Source organism: Condylostylus longicornis, unplaced genomic scaffold, assembly GCF_029603195.1.
Source record: "Condylostylus longicornis isolate FDR11 unplaced genomic scaffold, ASM2960319v2 ptg000048l, whole genome shotgun sequence".
Taxonomy (NCBI): Eukaryota; Metazoa; Arthropoda; class Insecta; order Diptera; family Dolichopodidae; genus Condylostylus; species Condylostylus longicornis.
In genome coordinates, this window is record NW_026578017.1 from 7,218,177 (window position 1) to 7,233,345 (window position 15,169).

Below are 15,169 nucleotides of genomic sequence, written 5' to 3' on the forward strand. Positions count from 1 at the left end.
TCTCTATTGAACTTATTGCTCATATTATTTTATATGTTTGTTTTACAAGTAATTTTTATAAAAAATATCCAATAACCAAAATAAAAAAAAATATTGAGCCGCATTTACACGCTTTTATTATGTCCTACGATTATTAATATTACTGATTTCTTCTCAAATTTGAAAATAACATCAAAGGACTTCTTTTTCTTCCACCACAATTTCTATCAAATTGTATAATTACCGCGTTTTATGATGACAAAAACTGTGCAGTCTTTAGATTTTTCTATTACTGCAACACCTTAATGCTACCTCCAATATTCAGATATTTTCAGGATTAAAATAGACTTTGGGCTTTTAAAACAGTCTTTATTTTATTTCTTTATTATTGCTTATCATTATAAAATCGCTATATATTTTGATTAATTTAAAAAAGAAATATAAACGACAGAAAGTTTTTAATTTTACGCTCTTGGACGAAAAGAAGCTATTAGGCTAACAATTAAACTAATGGATAAATTTATTTATAATTCATATAATTTATTTTAGAATATTGAATTTCGGCTTCGTAAGGTTGAGGAGTCAACCGATGAAATTTTATCTCATCTAGCAGTAATTCACCGTTTCATGTCGGCTCACACATTAACACAAGAAGCATTTCCAGGATCTTCTGGCAATCTAAACAACTTGGGTAACGAGCTAAGATTACGAACAGTTTCTGTAACAGAACCACTAGAAAGCACCAACACATTGCAAGTGAGCAATGTAAGTATATTATTTCTCCTTTTTTTTTGAAAATACGGAAAAATAAAAATTTTCTCACTTCTTTGTATTTTTGTATGTTCTAACAAGGTAAATACCAATCGTCGAAAGTTTATGCGATCATTAACAGAAGTTCGTTCAGATGCATATATATTCGATGACGGAACTCATTTTGAAGTTGTACCCGTTCCAGAAGAAAATGAAATGATACGATCACGAGAAACGCTTAACCTGAGTGGCGCAGGCGCCAATCGTAAGGCTTCAATTCAATCAGAGGATTCTGACCCCTACACTGGCTCTGGTCAACAACAACAAACCCAGAAACAAAGTTCCATTGGTGAATCTCGAAAGCCACCATTCCTTAATGTTCGGCAAGATACGACAACAAGTACTGAAAGCAAAGACACCTTAACACCATTAGGTCATCCAAATGATCATCAGTTAGATGAACATGGCGATTCTTCAGAAAATATTATGGATATTGATTTCTCAAGTAAGATTAAAAGTCTCAAGTGTGAGCCTTATCATTAAAATTTAATTCATCAATAATTTCATTCACTTTGCCAATCATGATAAGCTCCTAATTGTAAAAAAAATACTAACATTGATGCATCAATTAAAAATTAAGTATATTGAAATAGTCCCAAAACTAATAAGTATATGGTAATTGGATAACCAAAGCGGTGAAAGGCAACGGCGGACGATTTCCGTTGTTAACAAAAAAAGCGGAACGGAGAGCTTTTTTTGCATATAATGACACACACAAATTGAAAGAGACAATATAAAAAAAAATCTGCCGAAATTAGAAATTCGCTGCTGTAATTTCGCTTGATCGTGGGCAGTCCCATTTAAATATGTGTATTCTATATGAATTCTGACATTTCGCCGTCAGAATTCATATAGAATCTTACCATTTAAGATTCTTATTTGAGATTAATAATCTATTATCTATAGGTCTTCTAACACCTTAATACCCTTAAATGCTAAACTTACTATAATTTCAAAAAAATTTTAATTAATTGCTTTATTGCAGATGTAAAGCAACGTGCAATGCGGCAAAGAACTCAATCTGCGATATGTCGAAGAAATTCGGAAAGCTGTTCGAATTATGATATGAATCGATCACAAATGAGTTTAAATCAATTAGCGATGACAAAAAGGCAGTTAAGCTTAACTCAATCTGAACCAGATAGCGGAAACGAGCCAGGTTAGAAAATCCTTTTATAGAAGTATTTTTTTAGCCTTCTAAGAAATAAGTTTCATAAGCAAGAAACAAAACAAATTTCTTTAAATTATTTTTCAAACTTGAGTGAAAACAAATATTGCACTAACAACGAAATTTGCTTTTTAGCAGTAGCGGTATCCGTTAAGCCAGTAATACAAGCAAGGCATCCCAGAAATTTGCTTCTACAATTTCATACTGAATACACTTCAATTACAGACGAACTTGAAAGTGTTTGCCACATGATAGCTTCTCCAACTACATCTATAACAGGTAATGTTGTTTAAAAAGTTAGATAAACATTTTTTTAAAATCATGATATAAACTCATTATTCTTTTTTAGGACCAACTGAAAGACCAAAAACTATAAATGAAATGTCTACTGCCGAATGTGCTGCTTTGATAGAAAAGCAGCATTTAAAGGAATGCGAGGAGAATGATTATCTGATGTTGGAAGGTTTACTCCAAGCTCGTGGATCACAAGATGAAAATAGTGGGACTTCGTTAGAAGTATGCCTATTAATCTTTACGAAAATATTCAACTAATATTTTGTATTTTTTTTTATTTAAGGCTTTTCCGGTGGACCGCCGTCCCTCGCTACGCCGTGAATCAGCCATTGAGCTATCTCCATCTAAGCCTCCGGTCGGCTCTGATATGGGGTTTAATATTCAAAACGATCATACTCTTTATGAACGGCATTCCTCAAGTGAATCACAAACTTCTCGTAACCAAAATCATCAAAATCCACAAAAACAAGGGCAATCACAACCATCTTATTCACGTACAAGTAGTGAACTTTTAAATCCAACTCAAATTGATACAAGAATCTTTCGAAAATCATGTGAAAGTTTGCAAAAAAATTCTAGTACTGAAACAGATTATTCACTACATCCATACCGGGTCATAAAACAAAGCTCAAACGATACAACTGCATCAATGACCGGATCATTTAATATTGACACTCCATCAATGACAGCAGAGCCATCCTTAGATGCTGTAGATCTTAATGCCGCACAAAATTCAACTCACTCAATTACTGTTGATTCTTATACCAGTACAACAACAACCTCCGCTGCAAGTGTTGTTAGTAATACTGGAAATATCAATTCTGTAACTGGCTCAACTTATCATCATAAAGCAACCACTCCATTACGTACAGTACAAACAATAGGAACATCTGATTTACGATATCCTTTATCCAAACATTTATCAACAGATCCAATAGGATTACAACCTACTCAACCTAGATCAGCAATGTTAAAAAAGCAATATAGTATGGATCAAACAAAATACTCACCAAAACGTACAGCTTCAGAATCAGATAAAATTGATGAAGACATTTGTGCTCCGGGCGATTTTACTAAAATTGGTTTATCTACTGCCACACCAATTATTAGTTCTGTTACAACACAAATTCAACAGCAACATCAGCAGCAACCAACTAGTAGCAATTTAGTTTTAAATCAAAAATTATTACCATCCCCAACAACAACATCAACAATATTAAAACCATCAATGAAACTAGCCCCACCAACATCAACCATTAAAATGAGCTTAAATGTCCTTTTAGAGAGTAGCTCAAGTACAGAAGAATCGAAAGATGAAGTTGCTTGTAATACAATAATGCCAACAATTAGTACAAATATCGTACAAGATGAAATTGCAAAACTATCATCAAATATTAAAAGTAGCACCGATTCAGAAAAGGATCCACCATACAACGAGACAATGTGCTGATTTTGAATTAATATTTATAAACTAAAAACTTTTTTTTCTTTTCGTGTTTTGATTTAATAACAGAATATTAAAATATTTTCGCAGGCGTAAAATTTCGTCCCTGGTTTACCTTTACTAAAAGCGAAATATTTTGAGTAATTCTAACGATTTTAATATAATTACAATAATATTGTTAATTTTTTTACATATTGATATTTCTGAATCAATTTTCCAATTTCAATTAATCGAAAATTTTTTACTTAAATTAACCTAATATACTAGCTGTATTCTAATTACTTGTAATATAATTATCTAGTTACTGCAGATAATTTTTCTCAATAAGGATCTTTTCTATATTCTGGAGTAAAATTACTACACAAATATCATTTTCAGAATTATTCAATATTGTTATGTACATGCTCAATGCGAATATTATTTTATTTGTATGAAACAATTACTTGCGAATTACTGCTTACTGAAAAGCGAGTCCTTCAAATTTAAAAACCACTTGCAGTATTTAGTTTTAGACTTACTAAAGTATTAAACTTTTACTCCAGCTAGGACAGCTAAAAAGGTAGCACTAAATTATTGTATTTAGAACTTAAAATATTAATGGAATACAGCTTTCACTTTCAAAGTATATTTGTAAGCAATCTTTTTTGAAGGTATTTTTTATTCTCAAATTTAAAAAAAAAAAAACTTTATTGTAAATAATAATAAAATTCGAATTTAAATTAAAATAAGTTTGTTCACAAATTTTTTTATGATTATTATTCAATAAAAATTAATTTTAATTTATTAATTTAACTTAGATTTAAAAAATATAAAATTAATAAAATATTTTAAAATTTTTATCGTAAGTGTATTAAGAAATTTGTTTTTTAATATAAATTGTAAATATTTAGATAAAAAATATTATATAATGTTAATATAAAACAAAATATAAGATCAACTATTTAACAAAAATAAAATTAAATTTTAAATAAAATAAAAGGAAAAAAATGAGATCATATCGTGTTATATTTGTTTTTTTATGATCTTTTATTTTAATGTTTTAGAAATAATTTTTGTATGTGAATTTGTATCAAAAATATAGCTGATAGTAAATTGAAAACAAAAATAAAAAAAATATTATATTAAGAGTTATAAACGTATAAAATATATATTAAAATATTATATATAAAATTAGTTGATCTAGAAAATTTAATATAAAATTTGTATGAAAGACAAAGATGGAAAGCAAATATGAAACAAAATATGCAATTTAAAATTTTGAATACAAATGGTATAAATCACAATTCTCATATATGAATGTACGTATAACAGATTATCCAGTATTTTTGCCGAAAATTCGAGTTAAAACAAAGCTGTAAATAAAGTTGAATTCGCATATTATTTATAACAGTATTGATTTGCTTTAACAATAATTCCCAATAATGCAGAGAACTAAAATTAAAGTTCATAAATCTGCAAATTAATTACAACTTTATGTTATCATGTTAATTTCATCCTAAACCACAAAATCTTGTAGACGAATTTGTCTACTTCATTTTTTTTTTCGTCTCTTTATTCACTTTTAAGTCTGAAATTTCATTTTTCTTATTTTTCTAATAAAATCACTCAATTTTTCAATTGGATTTTCGCACTCTCTTTGAAAATATCAACTGCTTTCAGAAGTACAAGGAATAATAACTAAATATTATATAAATTTTAGAAAGTACGAGATACGCAATAAAAAAATTCGTTTCATTCGAGAATTACATTATACAAATAAATGGCAGTCACTCAATTTCTTCTTACGAGTACTTTGCCAGAAAAGTAAATACACGATCACAACTTTAAAATTCAATTGACATTAACAACAACGGTTTAAAATAAATTTATCATTAATTAGAAGTTTCAATTTTAAAATTGAGGACAGGTTAATTATCATTAAATTAGATTTGAAGATTGGTCCATACATATTATTGTTACAGAAGCTATAAATTTATTGCAGTGGCGGGAAAATATATGAAAATCAGTTATATTAGAACATAATTTTATTTAAATTGCTTTTATTTTTAAACCATACCTCGTTTCTCCTGAAATATTAATTAGAATGGATAATTATTGTAAAATTTTCTTATTTTACAATTTTAAGATATTTGAATAAATTTATAAAATCAAAATTTACTAAGTCCAATCAGGACAATTAATCACATTTCAATTTATCACATTTTTGTATACGCATGTATTATTTGAATTTATTGAACTATAAATTAAGAATTGTGATACCAAAATATCTTTCATGTGGAATTCTTCGCTATCGATTTTTATTATTTTTGTGTAAGTTTAAAATAATTATTAAACTTACGCAATAAATAAAAAAAATTGTTTTCAAAGTACACATACATATTAAATCAATAAGTGAATATAAAATATTTATAAAAATCCAAAAAATTTATACATACAAAATAATAATTGTTTAAAAAAAATGAACGTTTCTAAAAATAAAGAAAAAAAATTAATAAGTACAGAAAGTAAACAGAATTGTTAAAAATATGATTCAATAAAAAATTTTAATACTAAATAATTATATAATATTAAATAAATACAAAGAATTGAATACTATAAAGTGTGAAACTATCATAAAAAGTTTCTTTAAAATTATATGTTTTGCCACCCATAATAAAAATATAAGAGCTGTTTGATTTATTCAATGTTATTTTAATAAAACAAATTATGTAATTTCGCATAAAATATCAGGCTAGAAGTAGTTTTCATTTATATAGTATCTCATATTTTATTGTAATTGTCTTCGTTCGTATTGTCTATATATAATATACATTCAATCCTTGTAAATTATTTTTTTAAAATCTGGCAATATTTTGTAAAACATGATGAAACACACAATTTTTTAAAAGTTAATTTAAAATTTATATTATTTTTATTACTAATTTAATTAAAAATTTAATGTTTTAATGTAACGAAAAATTTAAAAATCAAATAAAGAAAAATTATCTAGAATAGATCTGATAGGGCGAGCCATAATCTTAAAGCTACTAATTAAAATCAAACATTATCCTGTTTTAGGACATATTCTGTATCCTAAAAATTTGCTATAACAGTTTACATACATTTACAGTTTGTTATTATTGCATTTACTAATATTCTCATGCTAAAGAATAAGATTATTTCTTTTAGATCCTTTATTTGTGAATACATAGGTATTATAAAGTAAATATGTGCGTATTAAATTTACGCCACAATATTGATTGTATGGGTATGAATTTTTTTAATATCATAATTCTTGTATATTAGATTCGGATAAAAATCTAGGACATGTGTGCGGGTTTGATATTTCAATGTCAAATCAGCAATTTCTTATATTAACCTCTTGACAAATGCAAAAATACAGTAGTTTAAACTAAAAATTAAAATTATAATTTTAAAATTACTCTTAAATGATTTTTTTAACATTTTAATGCTAGAATGTGATCACTGTAACAGTTCAAATCAGAAAATGTATACAGGTTTGCAGCAAATGTTTGTACGTATATTATTCATCATTAACATACGCGCTAAAATCTTTGCAAAGACCGAATTTTGATTTTTTGATAAAGGAATAATTATTTAAAGAAACTATTTATGCTTGTTCTCACGACTTAATGTTAAGCTTTAAAAAATTCTATTTATATCAGTTATTAATAAATTTAATTCGAATTTAAAAACAGTTATATATTATAGATTGAAAATATTTATTAATTTATAGAAACTATGTATGTATATGTATAATTTTAATTTTTAATTTCATTTTTAAAATCTTATTTTCGAGAAATTTTAATCGTAAAAATTTTCTATAGGAAAGAAAATCTTATTAATTTCTAAAATGAAAAATATTTATGTAAAAGTGATGTTGATAGTTTATGACAATATAAAGTATATATATGAATAATACATAATAATAAAAAACAGAAAGATAAAATTAAAAAATCATAAAAATAAATGAGAAAAATTGAAAACTTATAAAGCATTATTTTCTAAGGGCTCCAAATTCACTTGTGAATCTAAATTTTGCTCCGAATCATCTTTTGTCGATAGTTCAATTTGATTATTTTCTGAATTAGGAGATTGTTGACTTGTTCGTGCAGCACTTGATTGTCTTCTTAAACTTTGGCGTCTAAATTCTTTAACTTCTTCATGCTTTTTTCTCTTGAAGAAACCGACCTAAAATTAAATAATGTTCATTGTAGATTCCATAGAATTACATTGTGAATCTATTTTAAAACTACTCAATGATATTTTGTTCAAAAATTAAAACAAAAAAGCTAAGATACAAGTGAAAATTATTACCTTATACAAAATTAATGAAATTATTAAATATACTAGAATCCCTACAATAAATGATACTCCATAAATCCAAGCTGAATTGGTTGTCACAACTCTTGTCATTACAATTTCATAAATTTCAGTATGAAAATTAATTGATGAACTCTCGCAATTCGAGCTGTACCATTCATTCATTTATAAAATAAGAAACAAATTTAAATAATTAATTTTAAATATTTCAAAGATAAAGTTACGAAAAATTTATGCAAAATATTGTACTCATATATGTGTACTTACTTATTCCTACATGCAGTATCTTCGACCAAAAAATTTAAATTGTAAATAAAAATATTTTTGTCATATTTTTCAAGTAACTCCCAAACTTTTTGCTGATCAATTTTTAATTTCATTACTATTTTTAATGTATCTGTAGTTCCAATTTTCGATTTTTCTAGCTCATATGTTTTAATTTTCAATTTAATTACTTCATCTTGATCTTTATCAAAAAACACTGTTTCATTTTTCGAAATATTTTGTACAATTTGATGTTGGAAGTTCATTAAATCCGCAAATTTCGTAAACTGACACAAATTTGAAAAAGAGCTTCTTAAATTCGATTGGTATTCATAAATGTTTGTAGACGATGAATTTTTCATGATATCAAAACTATTTTCAAAAACTTCCAATTCGTTAATACCATTCATGTAAAAATTTTCTTCTAATGGTTGTACTGGTGAAAGAAACATCTCATAAACAGCGGGATATATTATTGAAAATGTGGCATTATACAATGGACTAGGTCCAAAATTGTGAACCTGTTAAGAACAAAATGAAATTAAAATTGTGTCGGTATAGTTAAAATGCATCTTAATTTGAAGTGCTTTAGAATCTCTAATACACCAATCTCATTTTATGGCTATATAAATTCATTCAATTCTTACGCAAAAACAAGTTGCTGAAAAATGAGCATTAGTGCAGTAGGTAGAAAAAATTTAAGAAAGCAAACATATTTTTAAAAACCTTCACTTTAAAAATATAGAGATTCCTATATTATACACCATGGGTATAGGAAGAAATATTTAATTTCAAAGCTTGATCATTTTACTGGAGAAAGGGTTATTAAAAATGTTTTATTTATAACGTATTTTATAGAAGAATATATTACCTCAAACGTTTTTTCTAGAACAAAATCTTTTAACTGATTATCATATAAGTGCAATGTTTGCGATTCGATACTTGACACTTCAATTATTTCCACTTTATTGCATCTCAAAATCGTGAGCCTTAAATTATCGTTATTATCGCTTTCATCTATTTCGTTGCTCAAACTTGATGCATGCGCTTCAATTGTTAACTCTGATCCTTCAAAATTTGATATATCAAAAATCATGTTGAAGATTTTCTAGAAATAAATTTTACTATTATTGCAGTTCTTGTTTTATATGTACTGTTGATTACCAATTGTTTATGTTTCATAATATATAATTGTTCATTCCATAAGTTGCATTGCAAAATCGACATCCTTTCAGAGCATGATGGCGGAATTTGAGTTAATGATAAATTATGTTTATTCGAAATTTTTACTCGTGGTAAGTATGCGGCATCAATATAATTAGTTATTTTTACGGAAACATTCAAATATCGATCTTTATTTAAAATAAGTGGCCGACTGGAAAAATTAATACTCTATTTTAGTATATGGTTGTAATAGATATTTTGTTGAAAACAAATGAATTTAAGGTTCGAATATTGATTTTATCAAAATATTTCTTTATTAATCTAGCGCTAGGCTGGAAAAATTCTTTAAGAAAACTAATTTAATTAATTAAATATATTTCCATCGACCTAAAATTTCATTTAATAATAAAGAAGTTAGTCTAGTGGAATTCGTTATCAGCTATTGTAGAACTCAGAAAAATGTTAATAAAGCTGGATATTACTTACTTTATACAAAATCTAAGGTACCGTTGCAAATTAAGTTAGTAAAATAAGTTAGGAAATTTTTCGTGGTTTTTAAACGGGCAAAATAAATTAAATATTAATATAAATATTAAATAATTAATAAAGAAAATCTATTCTATCAGCTTTTCTGGATGTCATTCTAAAAATTTTTGATTACATTACAGATACTTACTTTATTTCAGTAAATATTTCGACCTTCAGATTAGAATTACATACGCTGTTATTTCCACAGCTATGCCGTATAAATAATTCTCTATTAACTATTTTATTATGATCATCCGGATGAACCACTGCACATTCTTCACAAAAATTTTCTTCAAGTTTATCTTGAATATGTTCATAAGTTAATTGTAAACTATAAGATTTTCTATTTTCAGCATGTTCTATATGAATTGAATGATTTCTACATTCTTTTTGATCGGCCGTAAGAACTATTGTATCTATTTTCTGTGTTGAACCATCATTGAATTTTATTCTATTATCAATTCGATCTAGTTTCAAAATCAAATTAAATGTTAAATTTTTCTTTCCTCCAAAATTTTCCTTAGGTACTATTGAAAATTTTATACATGCTGTTATTGTTGTACTTGTTTTAGTGAAATGTATAAATTGAGGAAAATTTTCAAAAAAAAGGTTTACATTCGTTATATCATATGTTCTATATAAGTAAACGGTATCACTATTTAATGAAGATATTGCGATATCATTAACACCATTTCTATCTATATCTACACCACCTGATATTGCATATCCAAAATAATTTGGTCGTGAAGTTGCTTCAAATAGAGGAGCTTCAATAATTTGAGTTGGTCTTGAATTTATGCCTTCTGCACTGCCATGATATATAAAAACTTTACCATTTTCTATATATGGAGCACCTACAGCTATGTCATTGTAACCATCAAGATTAATATCTCCGAGTGATGCTAAAGAAGAGCCAAATTTTGCACGTATTTCTCGTTTTGGTGCTGTTATAATTTTATTTATATTGTTCGTTAATGTTTTACCATTAAAAAAGTAAATTGCTCCAGTTTCCGGTCTATCTTTAATTGAATAAAATGGTGCTGATACAATAATATCAGAAATTCCATCATTATTCAAATCTTCTGTAAGTATGCTGTAACCGAAATACTCATACTTTTGCGTTCCTTTTAGAAATATACTTTTTTTACCAGCCATCGCTTCATTTATAACTAATACAGTTCCCTGCCCTGAATATTTTGGTGCCGATATTACATAGGAAACAGTATTTTCCTTATCGAAAACACCTGCAGATACGGAATATCCCACCAAAGTGTCATCAAAGCTATGATCTAAATTATCCGATTTTTGAAAAATATTACGGTTAACGTTAATGCGAACATACGTGCCAATTAAATTTTTCATCGGTGCTCCTACTAAATATAAATTACGTTCCTTAATCCAGTAGCTACTCATTCCAAAATTAGCAATAGCTTTTAAATTTCGAACGAATTCATTTGAAATAATTTCATTTATAAATGGTTTGTATTTCAATACGGGTTCACCTTCTTTATATACATAACATATTCCAAAAGTTAGAAAAAAACGTCGTGTTCTAATTGAGGGGGCACAAATTATAAAAGTTGATTTATCTTCTGTTTCAGTTTTATCTCCTGATATTGTTGCTCCCAACCATTGTTGATGTTTAATTTCAGTATTTCTTTCCGGCTTATTATTCACGTTATCATTTGGGTCAATAGCTATGACTTCACATGAATTATTAAAGGAAACGGAGCATTTATATAATGCTCCTGGTTCAATAATTGCAGATTGATCAGGAAATGTTGAACTTGCTCTAGGAGCTCCAATTAAAATGCTTTACACATGTGTACAAAAATTAAATTATTATTGAAAATTATTAAACTATTCATTTAAGTTAAGTTACCTATTTTGCCGTAGTAATAAACTGAATCCAAAATAAGATGGTCTGTCTCTTAGTGGTGGATCTGTTTCTCTTGAAAAAGGTTTAGAATGATATATGTTAGGCACTGGTGAAATATTGAATGAAAATATACTTCCAAAAAAATAATTTATTACGAAGTATATGAAGTATAATTTTTGCATTTTTACAAATTATCAGAAAATAAAGTATTTCCTGCGCTCCACATTACAAAACTAGTGATTTTGAAAATTAGTAATATATAAATAAATTTATATCAAAAGGGCTGATTCAAGGGAAAAATACAATACAACCACAATATCCAGGCAATCACAAATAGTTGATAGTTTAAAATGGGTGTACATGTATGCGTTAGCGACGTATTAAAATACAAGTTCTATCATATTATGTAGATTTATTGAAATTATTTAGCTCCTCAATATGAAAGTGTGTGTTAAGAATTTGTTTTGAAATAAAATATCTTGCTAACCATAAGATAAAAATTGAGAATTTTTATAAGAATCATAATGTAATCCTATTCAAAGCTCATGTTCGAACCTTGGCTTTTATAGAAATGCAATATACTCTCCATAAGTACAACTTGGTTGGGAAGTATTTTTCTAAAGTACATAGTCTTTTTGTCCACTGCCACTCTTTTGATTACTTTGCACTGAGCGGAAAGGACGAATTGAAGAAATACTTCCAATATCTCGAATTTTTCCCTGCGTCTGAAACAGAGAAATATATCAGGTCGCAGAAATTCTAACGTCGACTCTATTATGTTGCAAATGGAAGTAAATATAGTCAACTATTTCGTTGTCAGTAACTACGAAGTCCTTTAAAACTAAACTAATGTCAAAAAATTCTAAGAGTCAATATAAAGTATGGGCATCGTATAAAATTTCAAAACTTTTATATAATTATAATTCCCTTAATGAGCCTACAACCAAGAATTTAATAACAGTCAGCAAGAGTTTTCTTGTAATATGAGCCCTATATGTAGTACGAATAATTTCTTTACAATTCTAACCTTATAAGAATTTACTTTTTACAAATATTTAGAAACGGAGGAACCACAGTAATTATATTTCCTATATCCACAGTAATACTTATATTTTCTATACAATTAATTTTAAAGTCGTACAAACATATGTGTTTGAAATAATTTCTTTGTATTTGCATAATTATTTGGAATATTACTTATGCAAACCGTATTTAATTTATGTAAACTGTAAAAATTTTAGAGAAATTAATGATAAAAAAGTTTATTGAAATGAGCTTAGAGTATGGAATTTTTGCATTTTTTTCCTGTATCCAAAACGCAACGGTTACTTATAATTCCATTAAACAAATATTTCAAAAAAATATAGAAATACAACATCAAAATTTATTTTACTTTTATAAACATTGCAAGTATGAAAATGAATTAAATTTTGAAACACAACATGTTTATGGTTGACATTTTCGAAAACCACAAACTTTCTATTACTCAGCGAATTATTTATTAATAAAATATTTAAAATTTTTATATTAAACTTGAGCAGTGTAAAGCTGAATAAGTTTTAGATTTTAAAAAGTTTATGTCTACTTTATTTTAAATTCATTTAACTTGATATGAATTTGAATTGTATATGCGAACATTAAATACTTTCATCAAGTTAAACTGAGCGTATTGATCGCGCTTGGAAAATTTATTAGTGACACACGAACTATAAATAATTTTTTTACAACTACGAACCACACCTTTAAGCTTTACCTGCATATACTGCAAATTGCAATTTGAATATGGAATCCAACATCCATTGAAAATTAAGAAACCTACTCATAAAAAAAAATATTTAATGTACCTTCACCTTAAAATCTTTAAAATGTCACTTTTTTAATAATCTTCTTTTTTCGCCTTACAGCAAAGTAGGCACGTTTTATTACAAGCAAAAACTGAGGAGATATAATTGCGTGTCTTTGATTTAGGAAAAAAGAATAGTTTTCCTATATGTGGAATATGTTATAGACAATATCATAGGGAGGTGTTAACAAAATATCTTCTTAAGTAATGCTAATGAGAAAGAAACAGACGGGATAACGGATTTCTGTTTGTGGGCAGATACTTGCAGTAGACAGAACAAAAATAGAACAGTTTTTGCGGCTTTAATTTACCCTATTAAGCATAATTATATCAATAACATTGAGCTCTCGAACATGACCACACTCTAAATGAAAATAATAGCGTTCAAGCGACAATTAAGAGATAATCTAAGGGAAAAGCGTTGTATATACCAGAAGAATGGCATTTTATAGTCAGAAATGCTAAACAAGAAGGTCGGAAATATTTATAATGTTAGGGAAATTATTGAATTCCTTTAATTTCAAAGAACTTTTTCTCATAGGATATTGGAATAGTAAAACTATTGAACTGGAATGGAACAAAATTTGAAAAATTCATATTGAAAAAAGTTTTTGTTTTTGAAAGCGTAAAATTTGATTTGATGAAAAAATGTACAGCAAAACAATTCGGTATGTAAGAAAATAATGTAAGTTTTCTTACCTTATACCTATTGTTTTCACAAAGTTTACTGATATCCGTAGTTAAATATAAAGATTTGATATCACTGTGCACATCCGGTAACATTATCGAAGCATATCATAATTCTGTTGAAAATTTAAAACATGAAAATGAGAATTCAAGCAACTACGACGGAATTGCAGAGGATATTTATTGCCAAGACAACACTTCTTATAAAAGAACGAACCGAAATAGGATTGCCAAAACGCAGAGAAAGCGTTAACCAAAAAGATAATTATTTAATGAAAAATTGTATTTTATTTTATAAGTTACCATAATATCCTTGGGACACATCGATTTATGTTCTAAAAATATAAACATATCTTAAATTCGGCAAACGTATAGAGAAGAAGCGGCTTTTCTTGTGTGAATTCAAAATTAGGGAATTTTAATATTTGGAAACTCATTCATTACTTTGAAATGTTAAGACTCATCAAATTTAAAATAAAACCAAATGCATAATGGTAAATTCTCCGGAATTTTAATTTGTAAGCGTTTTTACTCAGAAATGGGCTGCTTTACAAAATTACTTTGGTTTAATTCAAATTTATCGTAATATAACTGTGAATTTTTGGTTTGCCTCATGACTGTCTAAAACATTTTCTAAATTTAAACTTTATGAGAAACCTTATTCGTTCTATTTTGAACGTGAATATTTATCACACCTCTATATTAAACCAATCATTAACAAGAATGTTCCAGTCGTTTTTTGAAGCAATCATACGACTGGTTTTAATTCAATTTAAAACTAAGTTA

The 15,169-nt window shown here is 27.0% G+C and overlaps 2 protein-coding genes across 14 annotated transcripts in view; one reads left to right on the forward strand and one right to left on the reverse strand.

Moving 5' to 3' along the window:
* LOC129611238 (transient receptor potential cation channel trpm) overlaps positions 1-4,408 on the forward strand; it is a 248,746-nt gene extending 244,338 nt beyond the window's left edge. For 12 of the 13 annotated variants that reach the window (XM_055524269.1, XM_055524268.1, XM_055524274.1 and 9 more), the window contains 6 exons: positions 529-744; positions 832-1,234; positions 1,775-1,948; positions 2,093-2,236; positions 2,307-2,473; positions 2,535-4,408. In XM_055524269.1, coding sequence (XP_055380244.1) covers positions 529-744; positions 832-1,234; positions 1,775-1,948; positions 2,093-2,236; positions 2,307-2,473; positions 2,535-3,701 — 2,271 coding nt within the window. In that variant the 3' untranslated portion in view covers positions 3,702-4,408. The remainder of the gene's footprint in view (positions 1-528; positions 745-831; positions 1,235-1,774; positions 1,949-2,092; positions 2,237-2,306; positions 2,474-2,534) is intronic. The other variant, XM_055524272.1, reaches the window with a different exon arrangement.
* Positions 4,409-4,688: 280 nt separating this feature from the next.
* On the reverse strand, positions 4,689-14,998 carry LOC129610827 (integrin alpha-PS3-like). The gene is made up of 8 exons (XM_055523578.1): positions 14,944-14,998; positions 11,857-11,959; positions 10,123-11,787; positions 9,447-9,657; positions 9,154-9,390; positions 8,474-8,803; positions 8,013-8,153; positions 4,689-7,886 (listed from the first exon to the last, which is right to left on the reverse strand). The coding sequence occupies exons 1-8, from the start codon at positions 14,996-14,998 to the stop codon at positions 7,683-7,685; spliced, it is 2,946 nt and encodes a 981-aa protein (XP_055379553.1). The 3' UTR covers positions 4,689-7,682.
* Between the last annotated feature and the right edge of the window lie 171 nt (positions 14,999-15,169).